This window comes from Tamandua tetradactyla, chromosome 3, assembly GCF_023851605.1.
Source record: "Tamandua tetradactyla isolate mTamTet1 chromosome 3, mTamTet1.pri, whole genome shotgun sequence".
In the NCBI taxonomy this organism is placed as follows: domain Eukaryota; kingdom Metazoa; phylum Chordata; class Mammalia; order Pilosa; family Myrmecophagidae; genus Tamandua; species Tamandua tetradactyla.
Window position 1 is genome coordinate 3009999 of NC_135329.1, and position 12447 is coordinate 3022445.

The following is a 12447-nucleotide window of genomic DNA, read 5'->3' on the forward strand; positions in this document are numbered from 1 at the left end:
AATGCTCTCACACTTCCAGCTTTCAAACAGATATACCTACTGACAGGCATACCGTCACCTCCAACCTCTTTCACAGTCAAGCCAGCAATAGAAAATTTTTTTAAATTACCTTCAATATCTCATCCAAAAGAACAGATTTAATTTCTAAATCTTCAAAATGACAAATATATCCAGAAGTCTGAATGGGTTCCTTTAAACGGAAAAACAAATGTTATGTTTAATTATGTAAATTTTCCCTTCTTTAATATTACATGATTTTCAATTTTATCAAAAACTTCAACAAAAAAATAAAGAGATTACCACTAAAACCCATATACCCATCACCTAAATAATAACCATTTGCTAAATATGCTTCATTTAATATTTTGGTTAAAGTATTTTAAAGTAACTAAAGTAAATTATAGACAACATGACACTTTCACCAGTAAATTCTTCAGTACTTATTTCTAAGAAAATAAGGACAGTGTTTTATATTACTATATTAAAACTACTTGTACAATTACCAGAATGAATACTATATTACTAATATCATACCTAACATAATTAATATTAATTCCTTAACAGCATCTAATATGCAGTCCAAATTTTCCCACTCAATCCAAAAATGTCTCATACAGCTTGATAATTTCCATTTATGGGATTCAACATTAAATCTAATTCTTAATAAAACTGACAAACACTATATTTGTATCTCAGTACATACATCCAAGTAGTTCCATACCACAGTGAGAAGTCCATTTACTGCAACATTAGTCAGAAAGTGTTCCTGATATATTTCCTACATTAGAAGGTTTTATTTGCCAATATGTAAATACAAAGTCTTCTATACATCTGTCTCTATTCCTAGTGTTATAAAAAATAAAACCTAGGGAGCAGAGCCCAGGTGGGCAGGCACGCTCCCTAGTATGTGCCTCTAGCAAAGCTGACCCAACACCTCATCCCTGAAGTGACCCAGCATTGCACGGCCCTGGCCAGCCACTGGTTCAGGGCCCTTCCCGGCTCACTTGAGCATGTCATCTAAACAAATGAAACTGTGACTGATCGGAGGAGAACTTAATTACTGAATACAAATACTAGTAGCATGAACATGGCATTCTTCTCTCTTCCCATTCTCCTGGCAAAGACATAAACAGACCTTGGTTTTAGTCAAACACATCACTTTCTACTAAAGGAGCCAAAACCTTAGGTGGAAGCCTAACATATGAAGAAACAGAACTGCTTCAGTTGACTGGAAATGGGGACAAATGAGGAGATCGTTTCTGTGGAACAGGCCTCCTTCTCCTTAAACCCTCTGTGTTCTGAATGTGGCCAGTGGTCCTGGATAAGAGAAGGCCACTCGTACAATTACCAGAATGAAGTGGCTGATGACCTAAGGGCCACATTTGCCTCCGGCCTCTGCTGCAGCTGCCAGACACACCCTGTGGACACACATTCTGCCACGAGTGCCTCCGAAACTTCTCCCAAGAGAACTCTGACCACTGGGCAGGGAAAGACTTCATTTCAAGTTGCACAGGACGTCTAGTATTTTAGTTCATAAACTTCTTGACAAATTACTAGTTTTATGTCCTTTTTCTTCAGTGTACCAAGATGTAATGCAGTGCCATGATCTGGAGATACATCTTTTAAAAAGGTATGCAAAAAAATACAAAAGAGAAGAGGAGTAACTCTAGCTTACTTTATAAAAAAAGGTTGTTCAAACAAAGAGAAACTTGAATTTAAAAAATCAAGGCACCGAGAATGCACAAGGACATTAACAAATCAAATACAGAAGAGACAAAATAAATATCAATACAAAAACTACAATGAGAAAGTACCATGTAATACCTACACTATTTTTGCTGGGATACAAATTAATACCTATTATTATTTTGCTGTGAAACTTATTCACCTGCATGTCAAGATAAAATGATAAACTCTTTGCAAGGCAATTTGGTAGTTTGTTTTTAAAATTATAAATATCCTTCATTCTAGCTGTCCCTCTCATTGGAATTTAGCCTAAAGAAATAATCCAAAGGAAAGAAAAATTGTTTAAAAAGATGTTCACTGCTGCATTGCTCATAGTTCAACAAATGGGAATCAATCCAATTGCTTAAAAGTAGCAGAAGGCTTAAAAATATACTATGTTGCATCAAGTCAATGGGAACATTATGCAGCCAATAAAAATGATAATTTTATTGCAGAACGGAAATAAGTACACATGATTTTATCATGTTTTTTGCTTAAGATCTTGTAAAGATTCTGTGGTTAGGGACAGGACTGAAAAAGAACTAAAGGTTGGAAAACTAAATATTTAGTGGTGATTTTTGTTTTGCTAAGTGGAGTTTAAAATAAAAGCTTTAGAAAGGCTAAAAAAATGAAAACTAGACTTACAGAAATAAATTATAGTATATGAATATTATAAAGTAGCTACCTTTATCCTTTGCTGAAAAAACAGGTATAAATACTATATAAATAAAAATAAATGAATTTCCAATGTATTTAATAATTCCAAGAATACTGTAAAAGGAATACAATGTCTGGTAATGAAAATAATACCAGAATTTAATTTTTAAAAATATTTACATATAGGGCAGGCCACGGTGGCTCAGCAGGCAAGAATGCTTGCCTGCCATGCCAGAGGACCCAGGTTCGATTCCTGGTTCCTGCCCATGTTGAAAAAAAAAAAAAAATATATATATATATATATATATATATTTACATATATATCATAATGAAATAGGAAATAACCAAAATCAAAACAAAACAATGTATCAAATTATAACTCTGATTTAGTGTGTCTACAGAAATATGATAGAAACTATAGCAGTTGCTATAAAAAGATACCAAAAAAATATTAAAATAATAGGTTAAAATTGAATTATCTAGTTTGAGTTAGTGTGTCTAGATTTAAGAATGAGGCTCTTGTATGGTTCCTTGGGTTTCAAAATGTATAATATCTCTCAAAAAATACAAACTGTGGATTAAAATAGTCTAATTATATGAAACAATTTTATGAAATCCCTTTATTTCTTCAAAAAAAAAGGTAGTATTAACATTTGTATTTTGACTAGTGTATTTCCTAATATAACTTATGTAGACAGCTTAATTGAACAACATAAGTACATGGAACTTTGAGTAGGGCATGAGATTTTGCTGGTTTGTCCAGAATGATTTGAACAGTGAATAAAAAAGTATTTGCAAAGTCCCCTTCGGGGAATGGTGAGAACGGGGGAAAATTCAACTTCCCCAAGTTGAATTCTTGATATTCTCACAAGCAGTGGGGACAACCAAAGCAACAGGCCAAGCCTTTAATCTTGAAGTTCATTCACATGAAACTTAACCCCACAAAGGATAGGTCAAGCCTACTTAAAATTAGGCCTAAGAGTCATCTCCAAGAGAACTTCTTTTGTTGCTCAGATGTGGCCTCTCTTTCCAACAAACAAACAAGCAAACTCACTGCCCTCCCCCTATGTGGGACATGACTTCCAGGGGTATGGACCTTCCTGGCAACATGGGACAGAAAACCTAGGATGAGCTAGAATTCAGCATCAAGGGATTGAGAAAACCTTCTCGACCAAAAGGGGGAAGAGTGAAATGAGACAAAATAAAGTGTCAATGGCTGAGAGATTCCAAACAGAGTCAAGAGGTTATCCTGGAGGTTATTCTTACGCATTAAGTAGATATCACCTTGTTATTCAAGATGTAAAGGAGAAGCTGGAGGGAACTGCCTGAAAATGTAGACCTGTGTTCCAGTAGCCATGTTTCTTGAAGATGACTGTATAATGATAGAGCTTTCACAATGTGACTGTGTGATTGTGAAAACCTTGTGTCTGATGCTCCTTTTATCTATCTTATCAACAGATGAGTAAAACATATGGAATAAAAATAAGTAATAGGGGGAATAAATGTTAAAATAAATTTAGATTGAAATGCTAGTGATCAATGAAAGGGAGGGGTAAAGGGTATGGTATGCATGAATTTTTTTCTGTTGTCTTTTTATTTCTTTTTCTGAATTGATGCAAATGTTCTAAGAAATGTTCTAAGATCATGATGATGAATATGCAACTATGTGATGATATTGTGAATTGCTGATTATATATGTAGAACAGAATGATAATGTTAAGACTGTGTTGTTATATTTTTTTAAAAATTAGGGAAAAAGATAGCATTGTATAAAGGCAAATCATATGCTCTTATGAGCAATGAACTCTTATAAAAGAATCAGAACAAAATTTAATTCAAAAAGAAAGAGTATATAATAAGAAATTCCTTATAAATTACAGAGCCCCTTCATATATATTGATATTATACGTAAATCAAACTTGAGTAAACGTGTTTATCGTTAGAAAAAAATTTATTCTTGGCTAGGTAATGCAAACAAAGCAAAAGAAAAATAGCCATAAAAGACGATCTGTGGATTAAAAACAATACCACAATCTGAGAGAAAGAGGTGCTGTAAGAGAGAGATCAAAACTTACGCACTTCCAAAATACCCTATCATTATTGACACCTAAGTAAATATGTACAAATATCTAGGTAATTCAGTTATTTAAAACTTCTACTTCTGCTTCAGTGACCTCAACCAATTTTCTTTACTTTCCAAAAATCCAACAGATATTCTACATTTCATTTGAATATGAAATTCTAGGCCAATGGCCTAAAACAGTGTGCACTAACCCAGACAGCATGCAAGAGATTTATTTTTATCAAAAACACTATTTAATGAAACAAAATAAAGTTTCGGTGGCTGAGTGGTTTCAAATAGAGTCAAAGAGGTTATCCTGAAGGTTATTCTGCATTACATAGCTATCCCTTCTTAGTTTATGTGTATTGGAGTGGCTAGAGGAAAGTAACTGACACTCATGAGCTGTGTTCTAGTAGCCTTGATTCTTGAAGATGATTGTATAACGATATAGCTTTTACAATGTGACTCTGTGATTGTGAAAAACTTGTGTCTGATGCTCCTTTTATCCAGGTTATGGAGAGATGAGTAAAAAAAAATAAGGATAAAAATAAATCAATAATAGGAGGGGATAAAGGGTAAAAAAAAAAATGGGTAGATTAAAATTCCAGTGATCAATAAGAGGAGATGTAAAGAGTATAGGATATGTGAGTTTTTATTTTTATTTCTTTTTCTGGAGTGATGCAAATGCTCTAAACATGATTATGATGATGCAAACAACTATGTGATAATATTGTGAGCTACTGTATACCATGTATGGACTATATTTATGTGACTATTTCTCAATAAAAATATTTTTTAAATGTTAAGTGTAAAAGGAATATGATGTATGCACTTTACTCTCAAATGTTTAGAAAATGGATGATCGATATAGATAGATATATTGACCGAATGATATAGCAAATGTGGTAAAATGCTAACAGTTGGTAAATCTATGTATCTGGGAGGGGTTTACAGTGACATTCTATGTGTTGTTTCTGAATTAGTTTTGCAACTTTCCTATAACTGTGAAACTATTTCAAAATAAAAGTTAAAAAAAAAACACTAGTTAAAGCCTTCCTAATATATAATATACCAAGAAACCCTGGTACCCTAACTCAGTACAGAAGATCCTACAATGTGGGCAACATAACAGGTCTCCCAGAGTCCTTGCTTATCCATTCACTTCTAGCATATTGTGACACACTGAAGTTGGTATGTGCCTAATTAGGTGGGTTTAGGGACTGTGATGGTTTGGAACTGTATGTACCTCGGAAAAACAGGTATCTTAAACTGAATCCATTCCTGTGGTGTGAACCCACTGTAAGAAGGACCTTGTGGTGAGGCTACTTCACGGAAGGTCCAACCTACCTCATTTAGGATGGGTCTTAATCCTACTACTGGAGTCCTTTATAAGAGAATGAAATTCAAACAGAGAGAGAGAAAGCCAGAAGGAGCAGCCAGAAGCCCAACATCAACGGAACCCAGAAGAGAAGGGAGAGACGAGGAGAAGTCACCATGTGCCTTGCCATGTGACAAACTAAGGGCCAAGGATTGCCAGCAGCTGGCTCAAGAATGCCAGTCTTTGGGGAGAAAGCCTTGATGATGCTTTAATTTAGACTTTCTTTTAGCCTCAAATCTGTAAGCTAATAAATTCCCATTGTTTAAGTGGACCCATTTCACGGTATTTGTTTGAGGACCATAGGAAACTAAAGCAGGGCTTATATTATCTAGTTTTAGCTTACTCTCACAAAATGGACAAGTGGCTGATAAAGCTTCCTACAAAAAAATCTATGAATTAAATGTAATATTAATAATGCAAGCATAAACAAATAGAAAAGGCAGAACTGATACCTCTCTCTTGCTCCTAGTACAAATTCTTGGATTAGCCACATTACAAAGTAAAAACAATGTCAATTTAATCAGCTCTGGTAAAAAGGTATCTAGAAATGAAATTATCAAGTAGACTATTTAAAACAATGGAAGGTGTTTCTACTAAGTTACAAAACCTCACTCTAATGTGTATATTATACTTGAAACACTAGCTAAAGATAGTATGTAACCATAACAATCAGCATGACATTTTAAAGTAAAATTTATTTCATCCTTTTAAATTGATCATTTTTCCATTCTTTTAAAATTTCTATTTTGGGGACATTAATCATAAGATAATTATACTAAATCAGTAGGTTATAAATAAATAAATAAATAAATATATATATATATATATATACACACACATACATACATATATTTCATAAATAAATAAGTATGTATGTATTGGGGTGCATATTCAAAGGTTTCAAAACTCCTGGTTTGGAAAAGGAGCAAATGTATATAAGTGAGAGCTTGGATGATGAAAATATTAAATATGAAAGGAATATGAATATGAAATAGTAGTACCAGTATGAAGGAAGACCCAAAAAAAGAACAAAAGAGCTGAATTGAAAGGTCACTGGAGATGAAAATAACCAAGCAAGGAATTTCAACATTAAATACTCTTTTTCAAATTCTCAAAGAAAATGACAAATTAGAACTTTGCATACGGATGGCACCCATTTTTTCTAAATAATCTGAAGAAAGGCTTGTAACACTCAAAGAAAGGTATGAATCTAAAGTTCATAGTAACACTCTAATGAACGACAATGCATCCAGTTATTAAACATCAAACATAGCTTATCTCCTGGAAGACAATTTGGTAGTTCTACAGATCCAGTAAATGATCTATTTTGAAGAATATGTTCTTCCGTAACCAACCAGCAGCTAGAGAATGAACAGCACAGTAACTAGCAAGCTGTGACTACAGCAAGCCAGTGTCCTTCTAAGAATGAGAAGAAAAGCACAGTATGGTTTACAAAGAAACGCAACCACTGGTAAAGTGGTAAGAAACCCATCTAACTCCAAATCTAATAGAAATTGAACAACTTGCCAAATCAGGAAATAAACTCAAAGTTAAAAAGAAGGTTCTTCTGTCGAAACTACTTAAGAAACCCTTTCCACCAGGCACAGACTCCACTTGGTAGCAGACCAATCACGTGTGCTGCACACAAGTGAGCAGCCAGGACTAATAAATACTCTTGCTTCTCCAGGCACACGGATTTCTAACTTAGTAAAATGGGGCCAAAGATAGGAAAAGGGCCCTAACATTCAGAAAGTACTCTACTCCCATCCTCAAGTTACTCCACATATTTCCACACTGGTTTTGTGGCAAGGGTTCAATTTTCCTTTGACCCTTAAAAGAAGTCCACTGACTGCCTTTCATTTGGACCTCTTCTCTAAGAATTACAAAAATCCTTAAGACTCCAAAAAGTTTCAACAAAGCCTTTGGGAACCAGCTACATCAGGTCATTTTGCCAATCCAGAGGTTGTAAATAGGGCCCAAATAGGAAAATGGGAAAATAATTTAGAACATCAAGGGGGCTAATCATTTACTGCTAAATAAATTACAAGGTAAGATCTTTGTCAGCCAGGAGTAGAATTATGCAATTTCTTCCCACAAAGTAAGCTATACATCCAAAGAAGCAGAAATTAATGACACAGAATACCCATTAGCTCATCTCTTATTTATACTAATGGAAAATAGTAGATGTGATAGCTAATTTTTTGTGTGTGATAGTTAATTTTATGTATCAAATTGGGTAGGATACGGTGGTACTCAGTTGTTTGGTCAAGCACTAATCCAGATGTTGTTTGATGTTACTGTGCAGATGTGATTAACATCTACAAGCAGCTGATATTAGATAAAGATTAACCTCAATAATGCAGTGGGAGGGGCCTCATCCAATCAGTTGAAGGCCATCAGAACAAAAACTGAGGTTTCCAAGAGAAGAACAAATTCTGCCTAAAGACCACAGCATACAAACGCTGTCTGAGTTTCCAGTCTGCCAACCTGTCTTATGGCTTTTGAACTCAAGACTGCAACATCAGCTCATGCCTTGAGTTTCCAACCTATAGGCCTGCCCCACAAATTCTCGACTTGTCAGCCCCCCAAATCACATGAGCCAATTCCTTGAAATAAAACTTCATGCACACACACACACACATTATCCTGTTTCTCTGAAAAACAGTAACTGATGTAATGCAGCAGGAGTACAGAAAATTCCAAACTGAATATCCACTAATAATTCAAAAATTGTTTAAAAGGTTTATCTTAACAACAGATAAGTTTTGATTAGGCTACCATTAAAATTGTTTGTATTTCTTAAACAAAAGAGCTAACAGTTGGTCCTGAAGCATTCCAAGCAACAGGAAAAATCCAGAGCCTAAAAACTAGCTGACATGAGCCACAGGTAGAAAATCAAATTTAACTGTAAAAATTATTGAGAAAGGAAATTTCTGATACCCAGGTGTAAGCAGATTAACAACAATTCATACTGGACTATTCATAACAATATCTTGGTGAGAAAGAACAAAGAGTGAATGCAATATAAATAAGAAAAGGTGAGAATAGGATAAAGTGACTAGACAGGCAAAAGGATAAAAGGACAAAGCAATTTCAAAACTACATTTCTTTTGTTAGGTTGTTTTAAGAAATTTTTGTTAAAAAGTCTACTGATTTTCTTTTTTATAAAACAGGCTTGACAATTAAAAAAAAAAAAAGTAATAGTAGCCTGGTTCCATCTTTTAAAAAGAACAGTTAAGTGCTTAAGAGATGCCTTTCAGAGAAAACAGAATATTTAGAGGATTAATATTATTTCCACTTATGACCAAATTATTTTTAAATTCCACAGAAATGTTTCTATTTATTTTTGGAAATTCACACAGCCAGTCCCCACAAACCGCTTGAAGAAAGAAATGGAAACCATCCAGATTTTGACATTTGGGCTCATTGGTTATGTACTGCTAATACCTGTTTCTTGTTTTTACCTCAGGATCCAAGTTTCTGAAAACATACATTCGTGTCTTCTCCATCATCGCAAACAAACCCGGGTTGTCTTTGGCCCACTTCATGTCCCAGACGTCCTTCCGCTCCGGCTTCAACACCTCGCCGACCACTTGCTGTCCTGCACCGTCTGTCACCCGAGCATCCAAGTCAAAGAAAGTCAGAACTCCTGAGATGTCTATGATGGCAAGACGGCTAAAATAATGACATTGGAAGGGGGCAGAATTGTAAAATTAATATCAGCAATCATGAAAATAATTACCTATAACCATTCTTTTTCAAATCAATTCATGGAAACCTGGGAATAAGGTAGAAATGACTTTAAAATAAATAAATGACTTTAAAAAAATTTTTTTTGCAAATTTCACAGAAGTCATGGACTACTCTCTGTTTTTATTCCTTGTGAAAAAAAATGTATCCAAAGTGATTAAACAACTGGTATACAAATATAAAATACTCTCAATACTCTAACTTTAAGAGTAAAATATTATACTAGTATTTCCATATGCCCAATCAAAGAAAGACAGTAAGTCAAATACAGAAAATTAAAACCACCCTGAATTGTAAGACAAGTTTAAAACAAATAAACATGTCTTTACATTTATACATAATTCTAACAATCCCAATCGATAACTTTAAGTCTAACATCAATGTGAGGAGTTTTCATGCTTACCTAGAGTTGCAATTCAAAGATAACTGGTAGGCTCGACAATTAAGGGAATATTTTTGAATCAAACCGACGTTAGGAAGACTGTACCTCTGAATGGTGCCAGATTCACGACCCTAGGGAAATTACTTGTGATTACTAAAGCACATGTCCCACAATAATATTAAACAACAACTATAGGTCTCTCTACATATTCACATATTTTTTTTCAAAGTGACAGCATCATAGATAATTCCCAATTCTGACAATGAATCATGTTACTGAGCACATATTAATCTCTTAATTTAACGAAAACATTTTCAAAGCTGCTGAAAGCAGTCTAATTGCAGAGTCCTCACTCTTTAGTAATCCACAAATTCTTATAGTATAAGAATGATACATCTAGGGTTATTTACAATTGTCATCTAGCTTCATATTCAGAGTATAGCAAAGCTAAACATAAACCACTTGCTGAGTTGAATTCCATATATATGAAAAATCAATATAAGATCATCATTGAAACAGGTGTTATTTGAAAGTCTAGTTTTTGTTCCTGTTTTTGGCATGGGCAGGCACTGGGAATCGAACCCAGGTCTCTGGCATGGCAGGCGAGAATTCTGCCTCTGAGTCACGGTTGCACTACCTGAAAGTCTAATTTTTATATCATACCCATTTATCTGATACTGGTTTTGGCCATGCGATGAGATGATCAAAAAGCACCGATAACAATGAGCATGAGTTTAAATGTGTTTAGAAAAAGAAAACATAGACAACAGGCTTATATACAACTCTGTACAAGCCTGAGGTAGACAAATCAACAGGCAGCACACCAAAAGAAGAGCTGTTTTCAAACCTTCTGTGCCTCAGGACTTTGCAACGGGACAAAGTAGGAGGCCCCTCAGCCAATCCTACCCTCTTCTCTTGTGAACCGGAGCAGTACTGCTTCTATCCTACAGTTCTCAAGAGGGCCCCTATCAGAAGAGGGAAGGGCTGGCACATTTTAATTTATAAAAAAAGTAGGTGTAAATTTTAAACAATGTAATACAATGGAATACTAAAGATTTTGTTTGGGGAAAAGGGGGATTCTGTGGCTTTAAAAAGTCTGAAAAAGTGTTAGTTCTAAAAACTTTACATTTCAACAGAAGGCAGTTTTAAATGCAGAAGATATTTTCTCCGTTAAATCTTTTGGCTGGGATTAAAACTGAATGCATGGTTTATAGGTAGACTTAGCTATTTAGAAATTAAGACAATTTTTGTAATTGATCTGAATCTTACATTATTTTTTTCTGCAAATATCAGATATACAACTAATATAATAAAACCTCTGTCATATAGCAAAGAATCAAAAAAGAAAACAGAAGATTCCACAGACCTGACTATAAGAAAAACTGCTTAAAATATACACCAAAGTTATTTGGGGAGGAAAAATGAATACTATATTCTTAAGAATTTTTCCCCTATAAAATCAGCTAAGGTAAGTAGAACTGGAAATAAAACCTTTAGGATTCTGTTTACCAAATTCAAATTCAATAAATCCACCAGCATCCCTATATTAAAGTAAACACTTATTGCTAAAATTAATATTTCAAACGTTAGAGTTCAGGAAAAAACATTATAACATTGATTCCATTTAAAGAAATTCAGCAAAACTTTGCCATAGACTTCTCTATTTTAGTGGCTGGCAAATATACCACATTTTCATTCAATGTCTTACGAAAGTAGCTGAATTAAAGGACATTCTCCAGTATAAAATAGGCGACCACAATGAGGAGCAAACTTTCTAAGGTCTGCTACCACAATCCAATCCACCTCACATCCATTAGACCTTCCTAAGGCTCATTCCACTTGAAAGTAAAAATTCTATATGTACTTCATCTTCTCATCTGGCCACCATCCCAATGATTCTATCAACAGCTATTTTTGCAAACGATAATTTGTATTCTGTAAAATTTTGCTCATTTCATATGTTCTTATGTTTCTTAGTAAAATCTGCAGTGCCCACCAGATGATATTCAAATCCAAAACACATCACTTTATGCTATTTTTGCAATTTAAACAATTATTATTCATGCAATAAGTTTTTTTATAACTTACCACAATCAATGTCTTATCAGATGCAGTTATGGCACAAATTGGATCCCTTGTACCCTAAAATAAATTGATAAATTATAATTCTTCAACAACTTTTATTGAATGACTATTCTTGTGCAAGGCAATATGCTATTTATTACTAAAAAGAATATTTTGACAATATATTAACTTAAATATTTATTTACTAGGTACATACTATGTGCCAGACACTGAACTAAGCTCTAGGGATACAGGAATGAAGTCTTTGCTCTCAAGAGATTACTCAAAAGCCTCCTGGGGAAAACAGTGAATTGAATACCTAATTACAATACAGTATAATAAAAGTAGAAGTTCCCATATGGGGAAATGAGACGACAGAGGAAGGATCATCTAACTTACATCAAGATGATCAGGGGGCAAAAACCTGTG

General features: G+C 34.2%; 1 protein-coding gene across 4 annotated transcripts in view; it reads right to left on the minus strand.

Moving 5' to 3' along the window:
• The window catches only part of WDR35 (WD repeat domain 35), a 109723-nt gene that overhangs the window by 22697 nt on the left and 74579 nt on the right, over positions 1-12447 (minus strand). For all 4 annotated transcript variants that reach the window (XR_013172285.1, XM_077152159.1, XM_077152158.1 and 1 more), the window contains exons 14-17: positions 12043-12096; positions 9976-10085; positions 9287-9497; positions 110-190 (exon numbers count right to left, since the gene is read on the minus strand). Coding sequence is in view for 3 of the 4 variants with exons in the window: in XM_077152159.1 (XP_077008274.1) it covers positions 110-190; positions 9287-9497; positions 9976-10085; positions 12043-12096 (456 nt within the window). In the remaining variant the exon portion in view is untranslated. The remainder of the gene's footprint in view (positions 1-109; positions 191-9286; positions 9498-9975; positions 10086-12042; positions 12097-12447) is intronic.